Source organism: Manacus vitellinus, unplaced genomic scaffold (assembly GCF_001715985.3).
Source record: "Manacus vitellinus isolate BGI_N305 unplaced genomic scaffold, ASM171598v3 scaffold_32_pilon, whole genome shotgun sequence".
NCBI lineage: Eukaryota > Metazoa > Chordata > Aves > Passeriformes > Pipridae > Manacus > Manacus vitellinus.
Window position 1 is genome coordinate 3,640,965 of NW_021940460.1, and position 16,726 is coordinate 3,657,690.

A 16,726-nucleotide genomic window follows, 5' to 3' on the forward strand; every position below is an offset into this window, starting at 1 on the left:
TTAAAATGACCCATCCATCAGCACTGCTGCCCAGCAAGAGCTGCCACACCTGATCCAAGGCGTTAAGAGTAAAACTGTTTCCTTATTAAACGTTTAATTTTAATTTTACGAGAAAAGAAAAACCTGCTGGAGCTGCCTAAATAACCTGATTCTTGTCATGTAAACAAATGGGTGAAGGATTCAGGCTTGCAGGGCTCTCAGGTGCTGAGTGGTCGATGGTTTAAGACTGTAAATTCCTCTGTCCTGACCAGCTGCATCGGTGCAGTTGTTTTTCCCTGCTCTGGCAGGGACACACACTGCAGTTGCATCCTGCTGCCTGATCTGCATTGCTGTATCCTCAGAGAAGACACCCAGGATTGCAGAGGGGGACTGAGCAATTAGCAAACCTGGACATCCATCCAGAGCATCTTTTCGTACCTCTGGAAAAAACACCCAGAAAAATCTCATGTTTCCGGGTATAAAACCAGGGATTAAGTAAAAAAATATTGAAAATAATAATAAAAAAAAAATTTAAAAATCCTCAGGGGAGTAGATTATGCTGCACCTGCACGAGGTGTTTCTCAGGAAGAATCCAGGTGAGCTTGGTTTTCCTCAGGAGCAGCTGGAATGACCTGTGGTTGGGGACAGGATCCCTGGCCAGCACAGCTCCTGGGGTGAACACTCATTGCCAGGAAAGGATCCTGACACACACCAATTACAGTGATTTATATCCCTGGCACCAGAAGTTGTCACAGCTTGGGAAAAGGACTTTTTAAAATTCCTTTTCATAACAAAAGGAGCACACTGTTCCCTGTCACTGGTGAAGCTCCCAGGAAGTCCCAGTGTGGGCATTTCTCCTGCAGCTCTCCAAGGTGTAGCTCTGTTTTTCCCAGTTGTCTGCACTGTGAGTGAGGAAGGGGACACACACAAACCACAGACACAATTCTCAGCACTGCTGAGCTTCTAATTCCACTGAATGAAGCACCTGGAGTGCTCCCAGCCTTGGAAGCTGCTCTGTGCCAGGGCTGAACAGGTACCTGTGCTCAGGGATAAAAGTGCAGTTATCAGATTTCTGATCCATTTCTGAGGGCTCTGCCACGGCAAGACTGGACATATCATCTTCCTAAAATCTACCTTGGGCCTCACCAATTTTCCTTAAGCAAGTAAGAAAAATCCAGTACAGAGTGCAGTCATGTTTGGAAATAAAATACAACTGCTTTAACCCTCCTCTGCAGAGGTACAGAGCGGGCAAGGAACGAGTCAAGTGAAATCACAGCAGGAATTGTGTTTGAGTGGTTTGAAAAAAGAGTTGAAGTATTTATCACTACTAGTGCCTAAGAGCTCTTACAGAACCCATTCTTAACAGTTTTCCCTCTCTTATCACTTTGGAAGGGTGGGATTAAATTTGTGTTATAAAAAATGCCCCCGAAATGATTGGATTAAAGCACAGTGATGTACTCTGTCCTGTTCTCTGCTAGTCCTACATTTACTAAAAGCCTCTTTAAGCTGTCAGACTTCTGAAGCAGCATGACAATAGTTATAAAAGAATTGTGTTATAAAAAAAAAAAAAAGGAATTGCTGTAGAAAGCAATTTTTTTTCATGAGTGTTTTTGTGAGAGGGGCAGCCTTGTTGACTGGAATTCCTGTGCTAAAAAAGTCATCTACAAAATATGCCAGGAATTGTGGCAATGATAAAAGTAGTGTGAAAGCCTGGAAACTCTGTTTTTGAAAGGAAGTGTGGTGGAAGCTGGAGGAAGCTTTACAGGAAAGAGAGGTTGCTATCCTGGTATCTGCCCTGCCCGGAAGGAGAAATTATCTCTAAGCAAATGCCCGGAGACCGTTACACAAAGGAACAAACAAACACAGAAATCCCAGCAATAAAACCCTGAACCGGTTTTCACAGAAGTGTGAAAATGGAAGCTCAGTTTCCAGAGGCTGCAGAGAGCAGTGTTCCAGTTCTCTGCCCCCACATCAGCTCGTTAGGGAGGTCGGTGACACTGCCCCTCGTGCCCCGGCCCCGGGGGTGATGGATGGGTTTAATCTCCGGCGCCCGCGATTCCCGCAGGTTAATTGATTTCTTTTGGCAAAGCACCTTTCCAAGACCCGGTGTCTGAGCAGCAGGACTGGCTAGAGAGGGAAAACAAGGCATCTTGAAATAGAAATTCCTCTGTACCCAGCAAGTAATAGGTAGGAGAGGGGGGAGGGCTGGCAGGAAGGTGTGCGATGCCAAGGGCAGATGGCCTGGCAGGGAGGTGGGAGCTGGATGGCGGATTTAGGGTCCAGCACGGAGCTTTCAGCTGCTGACAGCAAAATGCTCTGTTGTCTTTCCTCTCCCATGCAAGCATGGAGCTACCAACAAATAAATCCTGCCCCATAAACACTGAGGAGAACACTGAACCTGTTGGCAATGGCAGCCAGGACCCAGTCCAGCACTGACCCTGCTGCAGGTGAGTCCCCCCACAGTCTCCAGCCTTACTACAGATACTGCCTCACTTCTCAGGAACTTGAATGAAGCTGCTCTTTCCAGGAATCTCTCTGCAGGATGCCAGGGTATTTTTAACATGGGAGTGGGCACATCCCCAGAAGCAGTGCACTAGGAGTCATTTGAGGGAAATTATCTCGTTAACCACTATTTATGACAGTTGTTCTCCCTGGTTTGTAGCATGTAAGATCTGTGGCTGAATAATACAAAATTCATAAACAAATGTGAGTCAGACTGATAAGGAAAGGGAAAGATGCTGAAGAAGAGAGAGCAACAAAGCCAGGTCTGACACCTGCACATGTTTCTTCAGAGAGTGGAGCAGTGGCTGTTTGGGAGGTTGGTGGGCTCTGGACATGAACGGAGCACAACCAGAGCTGCTCAGGGTAGACAGCAACAGAGAAACAAACCCTTCTGTGCAGGAGCAAGCAGAGCTGTGGGGTGTGATCTCCCTCCCAACAGTAACACTGCTGCAAAGTTGGGGTTTTGGTAAAACACTTCTGTAAGACACACCAGCACTGGCACCCTCTGAGTGACCAGCCTGTGACCTGCGGTGCCTCCTGAGCAAGACAAAGCTCTCTTCCTTGAGAACTCCACTGGAGTGAGACCAGCTGGCTACCACAGTGCCTTGGCCAGCATAAAGGTCCAAGTGGGCTTGATATGCTGATATAAAGATGGGAGTGACGTGGAATTCATCAGCACCTGAAATCCCGAGCCCCTCCTTCACCACCTGAGGTGCCGTTCGTGCCAAGGGACACGGATCTCCACCACAGTTAAAGGTGGAACGAGCACTCTCCTCTCTGAACACCGTAAAGACAAACATTGAAGCTTTCCTAGGACCAGGTAAGCACCCAGAAACTTATGTTCATCCTGCCTGGACTCACGTGTGCACAAGCACAGGAACAGGGAGGCAGATGGAGAGTCTTCCCATCTTCCCGCCTCATGCCAAGCCAGGAAGGCCTCCAGAAACATGGCACAGCTTTCATGTCTTCTCCAAAGATTCTGCTGTAACATTTACCTCTCTTTTTCTCTTAGGAAGTCCTTCCTAACATCTCATCTCCAGTTTCCCTTCCTGCCATTTAAAGCCCTTTCTCTGCAGATAACAAACCAGGCACACACACGTCACGTCCCCAAAGCCACACTGAGGTTCAGCTCTGCAGGACTTCACCTCCTTACCAGATGAGGTCTTGTTTTTCTGCAATATTTAAACATCTCATTATAGGGGAATGTATATTTTTAAAGGCACCAGGAGGCAGAAAGCTTCTCCTTTCTCTAGGGTTTATGTGTGATAGTAAAAGGAAGGTGGAACTGCTCTTACAGGGCCACAGCACCATCTGTGGCACTGCTTCCAAATCCCTTGCATCCATCTGATATGAAAGTGTGAGCCAGAAAGCATCACCCAAACTGTTCACACACTTATGTCAACCTCCAAACACCTTATTTTGCTCCTAGTTGTACTATGCCTAGAAAGAGTGACATTCCAGGGCCCCTCTCCTTAAGGTACACCAAGGCTCCCGTTCTCCAGCGGGGGAAAGAAAAAGGCAACTTACAGTCAACAGCAGACTAGTCACCTACCCACATATTCAGCATGACATTGCACACAGTAACTCTTATTTTTTGACAATTATGAGAAAGAGACTAACCCCAGAAGTTTGTATGTCATGTGGAAGCGTCTTCTGAATTACTGTAGTTGCCAACCGTGAGTTGATCCGAATCGGTCTCTTTACTGAAAAACAGTAGCTTTTTTTTTACAGGCTGCAGGGAGGGACTGGGAAAGCCTCTTTTGTCACAGCGCCCCTCGAGCACGCAGGACCCCACACACAGCTTTGCTCCCTCCTGGCCTCACGTTCCTGTCTACTGGAGGTGGAGAGCAGGGCACTGGGCACTGGGACGCGGGCGCCACGTTGACCACCGAGCTCTGCGAAGCATCTCCTGCTCCTCACCTCGCAGTCCAACGGCTCCAGCACAGCAGCCCCTCACCATGGGTGGCCTGGGCTGTGACATGCTCAGCCAAGGGTGAAAAGGGGCCTGTGCCCCCCAGTACTGTGCTCCCCTCCAGGCCACACGGCCAACCTCTGAGATCCACCAGAGCAGAAGCGTGTAAAGGATGCCCAGCCAGCATGACCCAAGCCCCTGTGCTTCGTGCAGCCTCATGCACTCTGCTGAGCCCAGGTTCTCCACACAACCCCACATCCTTTACCTGGAAGGACCAAGGCCAGGGAAAGAGTACAAGCACAACGTTCAGGAGAGAAAACAGGCTGTGGTAGCTCCCCATGTGCAATGGTCAGGTTACTCACTGTTGTTCAGCTTTGGCTCGGTCACTGAGGAAGAACAGGGCTGTGGCCAGGAAGAACATCCCTCCCAGGACGACGACGAAGGGGCAGAGCATGAGGGCGTAGCCCAGACTGAGGAACTCCCACACCGGGGACTCCTTTGTGCTTTGTCGTATCAGGTCTGAGATCTAGGAGAGAGGGGCACGAAAATGAGTCACTCAGAGGAAAAAGGGACGTGGTGACAGTGGAGGGAACACGGTGCCCCGAAACAACCGCCGACCGAGCACGTGCCTGAGGTTTGGAAGGGAACAGTGTGTGCAGCAAGAGCTCAGTGTCTCCTGCCCACTCCAGCCTTCCACGCTGGAGCCTGGGCAGCTCGTGCTGGGAGCAGCTTGGCAGGGCTTCTGCTCTCCCTGGTGCTCCTCTGGCCTGATCCATTATTCTTCCCACAGCCCTCTCACGCTCTCCTGGCTGCAGCAGTGGCTGCATCCGGGGGTGTCCAGCCTCTGCTGAGCCCCCCGGGATTGCCAGCAGGGCCACTGAGGGAGTGATCAATCTTCTGCAACTCCTATCAAGTCCTGCTCACTCCCACACCTGACTGTACCTTTGGGCAAGAGGAGGTATTACATTGCATTTCTGTGTACTGAGTGGGAAGGGGGAAATGTCTCCCACGGAACAAAAAAAGGGAGATCCCGTTCGATTTGCAGAAACAGAACTTGAACGTGGGGTTTTGTGCCCATGTCTGGGGTGTGGGGCTCATTCCCTCTTCCAGCCTCCCAAGCTTGAAGTGTCAGTGTGTGCAAGATGTGGCTCTGCCCCAGGCTCAGACACAGGGGCTCACTCACACTAAAGAACCACACACCACCAGATTTATGAGCTAAGGCAACCTGCCCCTTCCAACAGCCAAAAAGCATAACTACTTAGAAGTGAACACAAGTTTGCACCTACACAAAGGAGCTGTGACATGCAATGGCATTATTTACTTCATTATGAAATGCTTTTGCTAAAACACAGCAAAATTTAATGCCTATCTGTAGCTAAAACTATCACATTTTAATATTTACTGTCCAGCAAACAACTTTACTCTCCATAAATCCCACAGGGTGGTAGCAGCAGCTGGGGTGGGTCTCAAAGGCATTGGGCATTTAAATGTCCAGCTCTGTTTTTATCTGTGACCTTTTGTGAAGGCAGAAACACCAGTTTATACCAAAAGACTGCAGGGAATTTGCAACATAAAATCCTACTGCTGTGCACACACGCAAATCAGCTCCAGAAATAGTCAAAGCTTGTGCAGCAACTTCCAAGCTGCCACATTACCAGTGATGGAAAAGGTGGAGCCAGAAACAACCTACGAGCAAGTTCTGACATTCAAGGCTTAAATCTCGACAGTCAAGGGAGAAAATGTCACATGCAGGAGAAATCACCAACTCACAGCCCTGCAGAGACCTGGAAGGTAAATGTGTGTGGGGAGAAGCCTCAGCACAGGCCAAGCACAGCAGAAGGTCACAGAAGGATGATGCTCATGGGGACTCAAACAGGTCACTGAGTGTCTTTTAGCAGGGAGACTCTGGAGCACTGGTGGTCTCTGGATCAACACTAGAGCTCCTTACAGCTCCTCCTGGCTCCCACTGGAGGGATGGAAAGGAGGAGCCTGATGCTGCAGGTGACAGCACTGGAACATGGCTAAGGAAGAGTTCCTGTCCTCTCAAAGAGAACTTTATTCACAGTGTAAAACACACAAAGGAAAACAAGGGTGTTACAAACAAGTCTCATGTGAGAAATGATGGTTACAGCACCCTTAGACTGAAGCCAAGCAACAGTGGCCATTAGTCTGAGAGATTTATTAAAAATCAGCAACAGGACTTGAATGTGAAAAGAAAGCACCCACAGGAAAGTAGCAGAATGTGCTCTGCACCCAGGGGACAGGGACATCAGCTGGTCATTAATTCCCTTTTGTATCCAGACACCTTAATTCCCAACATTTCCCTTACTCTTCATTATGAACCAGAATTTGGCACCGAGTCAGCCTCACTGTCAGGCTGCAATAGCCAGAATCGAGGCTATTCTAAGAAATCTAGACATTCTAAACCACTTTTCATTTTTGGGAATGGATATAATTATTCTCCAAAAGGACTAGACAATAAATCACTTGACAAATTGACATGATAAATCAGCAGCAGAGGATGAAAAACCAGGCATGTGCTCCTGCTTGCTTTCTCTTATGGATGACACAGCATTCTAGGCTAAAACCAGCTTTGAAAATGTAAAGTCTCCAACAAGGAAAACTCCCAATGCAGCTTGTCCCATACTTTTCCTTCTAACACATTATGTTGACCTTCTGTACCAACAAATCATGTTAATATTAAACCTGCTGTACTTTTCATTTTTAACCCAACACATCCTGTAAGTGCACAGTTTAGGAAAAGCCATGTTCCCTCCCATCTAAGGGATAATTCTTCCCATCAGGCCAGCTGGGCTTTCTTATGCAGGTTCCACATAATCCCCTCACCCATGCCTGCAACTCTAGAACTTTACCCGGGCCCACAGAGACATTTTTGCTGTAAACAGTCACTGCTCCCTGTTGTTTTGTTCCACTCAGTTACAAGCCACCTGCTAAGGCTGGAACTTTGGCATCTCCTCTCGAGAGGGCACAGGACATAATTACAGACTTGGGCTCCAAGAATGACACACTGTTTGCCAAATGGTCTGCTCTGTATTGCCAGTTTTGGGCTTTCCAGACTCCTCACCATGACAGCATCCCGAGCTGTCCAAGTGTGATTTGGCAAGAGCCAAATGGAGCATCGTTTTTGGTGTCTTCTCTCCAACATGAGTAACAAACTGCAGGGGTTGGGGCAGGGTCGGTGCCAGAGCTGCAGCTTGGAGTCATGTGTGGGATTCCTTCCTTTGTTCTGCCAGTTGGGGGGTGGCAAAAGCTTCAGAACATTTACCCAAAGTGCAGGGGGGGAAATCAAGCAGTGGGAGTCCTGTTGCTGCTCTGCAGTCTGACACGGGGCTTTGGTGCCAACCTAAGGATGAAAGCTCCCGTCTCCTCCCTCGCCCTGCAGATCTCAGACCAAGAGGAATGACTTTGCCAAATGAACTTCAGCTTGTGGCATCCCTGCAGCAGCACAGGGGTGGTGTGTGCCCAGCCAGCTGGATGGAGTCCAGCTGGACAAAGGGCCCCCTTCCCGGAGGAGGGACAGCGCGGCCGCAGCGGGCACGATCCCAACCCCCAAAGCCCTGGCTGTGCCTCCAGCCGAGGGCAGAAGACACTGCAGGAACAAAGGGAAACTTCACTACTTCCTGGGGAAGCATGTGGGGTGTGTTTTGGAACGTGGGACAGGCCATGGGTGCAGTAGAAGCCGAGGTGGGCTGAGCCCAGGGAAGGCGTTCGGACCCTGTCCTGTCCCTCCTGAACAGGGTGGGGAAATGAACTGATTTATTAATTAGAACTGATTTATTAATTAGATGGTGGAATGGTAGCAACATTCTGCAATCACCATTTCCTTCCCTCCCATTACCAAGCCAATATCTCAACTCCTCTGTAATTGCTTGATTTTTCTGACATTGCCACTTGGGCACAAATCCTGCTACATAAAAGGCTATTTCTGGCACAAGTACCTGATTTTCATGATTACCAGTTTGATACAAGCCAGGTTCTCCCTGGCTGCTCTCTTTAGTACAGTTCCTTAACACAGTATTCCCTGTAGCCCCACAGTGTCACCACAATGGCTTGGGGTGCACCCACTCCCAAGTCAGAGATGCAGGGGAAAGGTTTTTGATTTTTTTTTTTTTTTAAATCTAATATGAATGCAAATGAAGATGAGAAAGCAAAAATAAGGGATTTTATAAAGTAAACAATTTACTGGGCCTGTGGGGGAGCACAAGCATTTATACTGTGCTAAATGGCACGAGAAACACTTTATAATAAGAGGAAGTAAACCTGATTTTTTTAATGATATTTGTTCAGACAACTACAGAAAGGTAAAAGCAATTATGGTCTAAAAGCTATTTCAGTTTTAACCTCGGCATGTTTAGATGTTGAATCGAAAAAAAGGCAAAAAAATTCTGTTAATCTTAATTGCATCCTTTTGAGATTGCAAACAGATTTCATACTCGGCTGGTGACAATATCAATATCCTGCATTAATATGTGGCACCCCAGTTTGCCCCAGAAATACCCACAGCAAGGATCTCTGCACCCATGGCAGGTTCCTGTGGTTATGCCCTTGTTGCCTTCTCAGGATGAGCAGGCTGCATGGAATAGGTGCTGAGAAAGCAGAAGTGCAAAGGCTGCAGCAGATGCAGATCCTCCATCAGGGGTTCTGCTGAGATGCCAACACGTGGACTTGGTACATCTTGGGGGGCAGAGCAACATCTGCCTCCTCTGCAACCCTCTGGAGAGGGTTGTAAATCTATTTTCTTTGTGTCTTTCACTGCCTTTCTCTCCAGGTCTGGTCTGCCCAGGGGTTTTTTAGGTTAACACTGGGCTTCCTCCTGTCCCAGCGGGAGATGCTTCATCCCAGGGGATTGTGGAGGAACTCACGTCTGTAGGGATGGGGGTGCTCAAGCCCACAAAGAAATAGGTTTGTGGCAGAGGACCATGATTTGGGAGCACCTCCTTTAGCAGCATCCCTGTCCCCCACCTCTCCCTGCAGCACAGGCCCCTTCCCTGGCTGTGTGTCCCAGGAGAAGGAAGGAATTCCCTGTGCTGCAGAACTGGGACGCCTCGTTCTGAAAGGTGCTCAGCACCATGAAAACTGTCCCTGCTGGGAACACACAGGGTCCCTGGCAGCTCAGAGGAACAAACCACTTATTTAATGAGGTTTTTAGTGCACAGGAGGAGTGACAGAGCAGATGGGACAGAACCTGAAATACTCGAGTGCAACAATGACCCGCTCTGGATTTCTGGGCTTCTCTCTAATGAGAGACTTTCACATGCACTGAACATTTATCAAAAATACTGAGAACATGCACATCTAACCAAAGTCATGGACATGAGAGGTGCACAGAGCTCTGGAAAAACACCAGAGCAGGCTGTGAACCCTTGGCAAAGAGCGTTTTATAGATGGGAAGTCATTTGGGATTTTAGGGCAGACTTAAATCTTGTCTGTTGCTGAGTCATCAGAAGTGGGAAGCTTGTTAGCTCGTTGCAATGAGAAGATAAATCCCATGAGGACTGGTCTCCAGGTGGCTAATTCTCCCCTTATTTTGCAGCTGACAGCCATGTCAAAGATTTGGCCTTTCAGTACACTATGAAAAAGGCTTTTAATTACTCAGCTCAGCCTGGACCAGAGAAATCCTCAACTTAAAGTTACTGCTTGAAGAAACAGGTAATGAGGCTGAGGGGCAGGGGGGGTTCTCTTCCTCCCAGTATTTCCCTGACACAGGCACACCAGGTGTTCAGACTTGCAAGGGCAAGTCCCATTTTACCCCCCACATTTTGGGTCATACACAAGCCCAAATGTGGGGGAAGATCTCTACAGAAGGAGTGATACCATCAGGGCTACAGCACACCTGCCAAGCAGCTGGGATTTGGTAAAGAAAGAACAATGAAAACCATAAATGTGTATCACATTTCATCTACCAACCCCACTAGATGATGGGAGATGCTGCCTGTACACACTCATGTACACTATAAATATTAAAACATGCTGCCAAAGGCAACAAGACAAGAGACCTCTGTCCCCTCTTTAGGCCCCCAACAGCAATGGAATATCTCCTGATGGTTCATGAAACAGAGAGTGATGCCAGGAGAATATTTTGCACATTTTTGTTACAGTACATGATTGCCTTTTTGGCCTCAGGTTCACCTCTCACCCTGCTCTGGCAGGAGGGACAGTGCTGTGGAACCACCAGCAAGCACCTCATGGGCTGTATTTGAGGAATGGCTGCACAGGTCAGACAGGGACAGAGCACCCAGACTGCAGCATCACACCCCAACCATCCACTTTATTCCACTGCCCTGCTTGTAAGTCAGACAGCAGTGGACCTGAGTCCCAGTGGGCTGTGGCCTGTTTTAATCTACCAAACTAAACTGGAAATAAAACCATTCTCCCAGAGTAAGCAGGTCCTACCCTGAAGCAGCCATAGCATCTTAAACCATAAAATACGAATTTTAAACCATAAAAAGTGAATTCTGCTTCCTCAGGCAGGGAAGCCTTTACACATAGAACTACTTTCTGTACCTGGTTGGGTAAACACCTGCAAACCAAATCACCAAAAGGGCTGTCTCAAACTGGGACAAGGTGCTGTAAAATCTGCACCTCCACATAACTTTCATTAAAAAGTGTCTTAATTGCTGCATTTACCACAGTTTTCCTTGGTTGCCCCTAATGAGAAGCTGATCTCCCTGCCCTGATACTCTGCACCAGGGATAATTAACACTGCTCTACTAACTACTTGCTAAAGGAAGGTCATTAGCATTCTTGCTGCTTAAGTAGCTCATTAGATCTAGTTTATCAGCCTGCTCACATAGGAGAGGTGGGGAAGGGAGAAAAGTGAAGGGTGAAAGGCTCTCACAGCCCAGCTGCCAGACTGGAATTCCATCCTGGAGTGGCTGGACGTGGTGTCCCTCCAGTAAAACTGAAACAGCAGGAGCCAAGGAGGTCAGGACAGGTGGGAAGCACCACCCCAGGAGCCCAGGGAGCAGCTTTTAGCCCATCAAAAGGTGGAGGAGAGCTGATCTCTGGCACTTTAAACCACCCTCCTCGCAGGCTGATGTTGCCAGGTGACAAGTGGATACAGATAAGTTCCTATCCCTAGACCTGATGGATGGTTGCACAGAGAAGATGAGAGAGAATTTAAGCAGGCAGGAGAGCCAAGAGCACCAGGGCAGTGAGGACACTGTGTGCCCACACAGCAACTGCCCTGGCACGTGTAGACAGAGCAGTGCCTGCAGCAGGTGCCCATTTCTCATCACAGCCACAGGCAGGGCAAGGGTGGAAGAGGAAAGCACTGCTGTGCTCAGGTAGGAAGCACATGATGAATTTGGAGAAAGGAAAAAAAAAAGCCCCAGGCCACAGCCTTGAAATAAAAAACAAACTCTGCCTGTACTTGGTGTTCCTGAAGGAAAAGAGAGTGTCAGGGAGTGGAGCAGCAGTGAAGGATAATGCAAACCCTCAGTAGGGACGACAGGTTCATCCATGTGCAGGGCTGGACACAGGAGCAGGGACTCACTGGCATGTCTTACAGTTGTCTAATTTTAAAGGGCACCAAAGATCTAACCAGAATTAGTAACACAAGGAGCTGGAGCTGGGATGCAGCCTGAGAAGAGGGAACTATTTCATGTGTGCTGCTGCCTCCCTCCCCTCGGCTCTTCCGAGTCTGAACTGCTGTCCAGGGCACAGAGAGAGCAGTTGAAGACCTTTATCTGATACTCAACATGAGTGGTGGGATTTGGGGCACTTCCCTTAACTCTTCTGTGCATAGTGGGAGCTGCCAAAGACAGAAAAGTACTAGAGATGTTTGGGTGTAATGCCCTGAGCAGGTGAGAGTTCTCACTGACTACCTCAGGAATAAAGCACGGAGTGACAACTCTGAGCTGTTAAACAGAAACTATTTAAACTCTGCAGGTTGGTTATCACAAAGGTCCTGAAAAAAGTTACAGTTCTCTAGGAATAAAAGCTGTCTCCTCTAATGAATTAGCACAGCAATGCTTATTCTTATTTGTGAATGAACAGGCAGTGCTGATTTACAGTAACTGATCTCAGTGCTTGGCAGGTAGCAAAGCCTTATGCAAATCACAGCTGCCACCCCAAAGCTGCATTTGCATAACTCCTTTTTTGTAAGTCACTCTTAAGCCTTTTTACCATAATAAAAGTTATCAATATTTCAAGAGACGTGAAAAATAGCCACACATGTGTGCTCCCTGCCTCTTAGCTTTTAATCACCAGTGGGTATTTGGGGCTTTGGGTGGTTGTAAGGAGCTGCAGTGTGAGATGTGGAAGGGGGGAAGTTACAGAAAGTCTGAGTCTGACCTTGAGCTCTCTGGGCACACCCCAGAGTATGGCAGCAATCACACCCCTGAGGCTGCAGCTGATCAGCACCTTCTGTGCTCCACACGAGGATTTTAAGGTCAGTACAACGTTTATTGGCATCCAGCAGAGACCACTGCCTGCCACAGCTCAGTCCTGCAAGGCCACAGGGACCTGGTTCTTTATTAAGAGCACTCTTAGAGGGAACCTCACTATGAACTCACCAAAACCATGTAAGATCCCACCCACATTAAATCAAAACCCTGATCATTCAGATGGATTCTATGAGCAGTCAGAAGACACAGCAGAGCTCCAGGATCTCAGGTGAACCCAAGTGATCAGAAGGCTGAGTTTCACCCATTCTGGGCCTGCCTGTCAGTGCAATTCACAGAATCACACAATGATTTGGGTTGGAAAAGACCTCCAAGGTCATCGAGTCCAACCTATGGCCAGACACCACCATGTCAACCAGAGCATGGCACTGAGTGCCACGTCCAGTCTGTCCCTGAACACCTCCAGGGCCTTCTGCAGCTCCCCTTCCAAACCTCACCCCTGCTCTAGGCCTGCCCCTGAGAACTGCATTCACAGCAGTGGGAATTGATGCCTTCAGGCTGGGGATTCCCGGGACTATGGGGCTGGGTTCCCAAATTTCCCTTAAAGCCTACAGCAGTAGGTTGCTCAGCCCTCACAGACTGCCTTGAAAATCCTGGTCAGAACCCAAGCCCCTTCCATAACCTGCCCAGGTGAGGTTTCAGCCCCTCAGGATGGTCTCCATCCTGTACTGCAGCTGGACAATTCCAGTGGGTTTTAACACTCCAGTGGATTCCTGGCCTTAGCTCTGCTGGAGAAGTTGGCTGTTTGTCCTTTCACTTTAATAGCATTTCTTTCCCTGGGCTATGTGGAAGCTGCAGTGGACCTTTCAGTCCTTGTAGCAGAGGGAGGATGAGTCCAGCCAGGGCAGAGGCCACACAAAAGGATGCTGGATCCTTCCATGACATAATGCTTCACTCCTGCTCTCCTGCCCCAGAGCCTTGTGCTTGAGGAGTCTCCTCCCAAATCACAACTGCCCAACGATTACAGCATTAAAAAAGGATAATTCAAAATAATAATTAATATTTTCCCAGCCTAAAGAAAGCCCAAGGCAGCCATTAAATTGGGGTTGTGCATGTGTCAGCCAGGCATCCTTAAGTAACACAACTTGCTTGATCTCTGAATACCAGAAGGGCAAGGCACATCATTTCTACAACCAAAGACCTTTTTTTTTTTAATCTATGACACTGAAGAGCCTTAGGCAACTTTCAAGATTAATTGCAATCATTCAGGGCCCTGGTATTCCTCCTGGACATCCCTTTTACGTAACAAAAAGGATGAACATGTAGCAGAGTCACCTGAGGCAGCCTGGCCTGCCCCAGCCCTGCCCTCATCCCCAGCCTTCAAAGCTCCCTGCCCTGCTTGTTTCATCCTCCTCCTCCACATTCCCCACTCTTCCAGCAATTCCTTTGTTCTTGCCACCTTCAAATAATTTCTAAAATAAGATCCCTTCTCCCTGGGTACCCAGAACACCGAAGTAAATAAAGAGTAAGCTAAATTGTGCATTTTTATTCTCTTGAGACATTTCTCATTTCTTTGGTCTTTTCAGCCTTATCTCTATCTGCCTTTTCACGTGTGTTCCAGAGGGCTACACAGCAGCTACAGCACTGTGGGGAGCTGCCATTCCAGAGTAAATATTTATGTATATTTAAATAGAGGTACTCACAAAATTAAATATATATATATAAAAATACGTTTGTATAGGTGCATACACCAGTGTCAACAGGATGAATCGATGAGAAATGATGGTTTTAAAAACTAAAAAAGCCCCACAGCACCCCGCAGCTGTGTCACACAGTCCTGAGCTGGAGGAGCACACCAAAGCCCTGTCTCTCAGGTGATGGGACCAGTGAAGATCCCAGTTACATCACTGGAAAACAGTGGCACCTTCAAAACACCCTGAGCATCACTCTGGGATTTGTGTGGAAGCTGCTGTATTTTATGAATGATGATCTGTGATCTCTCATTCTCAATGTATCAAACTATGCAGATGGGAAAAGAAATTTCCCTGGTATATCTAGATTTTTTTCCCCCTCATTAAATTTCCCAGGCCTTACATTTTCAACTGTGATGCCAGATTTTGGAGCTGGGTCTTTTGTTGCACTCTGCACCAGGATAATGGTGGCATAGGAAGGGAGATTCCCAGACAGACCAAGGCCAATCACTGCAGCAGTCGCAGAAGGGAACAGCCCAGAAGGAACACTAATAAAACCCCCAGAACACACACATCCCTCCTGCCATGGATTTTACACCATCACTGGGAGGTTCAGGTTGGATCTCAGGAAAAAGTTCTTCCCCCAGAGAGTGGTTGGGCACTGAACAGGCTCCCCAGGGCAGTGGGCACAGCACCAAACCTTCCAGAGCTCAAGGAAATGTTTGCACAATGCTCTCGGGGACAGGGTGGGATTGCTGGGGGTGTCCTGTGGATATTAATGATCCCTGTGGTCCCTTCCACCTCAGGATATTCTGTAATTCTGTGATTTATCATCATACAAACCAGGTACAAAATATCAGCAGGGCAGGACAGCTGCATGCTGCTGCCCATAAGTAGCTATTTGATTTAAGGGATCAGATTAACAGCTACACACACACACGACTCTCACCCACACCACAGAAGCAACACTCTCTCTTTACAGAGCTGTCTATAAGCTTTATAAATGCCTGAGGCTAAAAAGATGTAGAAGCCTGTTTCCCCTCCCCAAGGGGCCCTCCCAGGTGGGAGCTGCAGCACGTGAAACAGCTGCACTGCTCTGCACCACTTCCCCCTCTGCTCACAGGCACAGCCCTTCCCAGCAGGGTCTAACCTGGCACTGGAGAGGAGCAGTTAGTAAACAGAAGCAAACCCGGGCAGGCAGCCCTGCCAGAGCCTGCTGTGAGCACTTACAAATCCGATGAGATAAGGACTGCCAGCATCTCCCAGGAGGTGTGAAGTGAAGCTCTGCAAGGCCACTGCGGTCGCCCGGCGAGTTGGGATCACCACGTACTGCAAAGGAGGGGAAGAAACAAAAAGAGATAAGGGAAGTGAAGTAAGAACCTGCCCAGCTGTGCTGCACTGCTCAGTTTATACCCAGGGCAGGACAGAGGGAACCAGCTGGCCCAGATGCTGGTGGCAGACAGAGCCACAGCCACTCCACGGGAACTGGGAAGCTCAGATTCCCTGCCTGGCTCTGGAGTTCTCCTGATGGCAGGTGCTCAGGGAAGGAAGCTCTGTCCAGTCCTCTCAGCAGCACTTTGCCCAGGACACACTCTGCTATTGCTCCTCAGCCTGTATTTTGCTGTAACCTGGGATATTGGCTTTATTCACATTGTATTGTATATTCATATTGTACTCATACTGTATGTTGTATTTATGTTATAAAGTGATCATTTTGTTTCCTGAACCATCAGCAATCCACGTCAGTATGAAAGGTCACATCCTCCCTTCCCACTCCACCTCCAGCCACTTTGTATTTCCCTCAAAAATCTGTGATTCCACTTGTGGAAAGCGACAAAGTCACGTTAGGAAAATTTTCCGTATCCAAGATACTGTAGTTTGGTCTCCACTCCTCTAATAGGACGTGACACCCTTAGGCAGGTCATGCAGAATCAGTCAGACTACACAGGAGCAGTGGAAAACACAAATTACTTCCCCATGAAGAGACCAGAGCTCACAGAAAACAGAGCCCTAACCAGGGAAAGGGACAAAAGTTAAAAAAAAAAAAAAAAAAGCAACCCCCTGTCCTTAATTTGGAATGACCTTAATTTTATAACACATTTCTAGAAGCAGAAAAAAAGTAATTGTCTCCTGCATAAATTGTGAAAGAAGCTGGCTAAGGACATCTGCATTGAGTCCACAAATCCCGGTTTATAAATTGATCTTGTCTTGATTTAAAGGCTGGAAGTAATGAAGAATTCAATAGGTCTCTAAATCCAAGTGAGTTTTGTTTCTGC

General features: G+C 48.1%; 1 protein-coding gene across 1 annotated transcript in view; it reads right to left on the minus strand.

The window, feature by feature from the left end:
• Window positions 1-16,726, minus strand: part of SPNS2 (sphingolipid transporter 2) — a 93,495-nt gene that overhangs the window by 12,934 nt on the left and 63,835 nt on the right. The window contains exons 10-11 of the mRNA XM_025895542.2: window positions 15,681-15,779; window positions 4,756-4,919 (exon numbers count right to left, since the gene is read on the minus strand). Coding sequence (XP_025751327.2) covers window positions 4,756-4,919; window positions 15,681-15,779 — 263 coding nt within the window. The remainder of the gene's footprint in view (window positions 1-4,755; window positions 4,920-15,680; window positions 15,780-16,726) is intronic.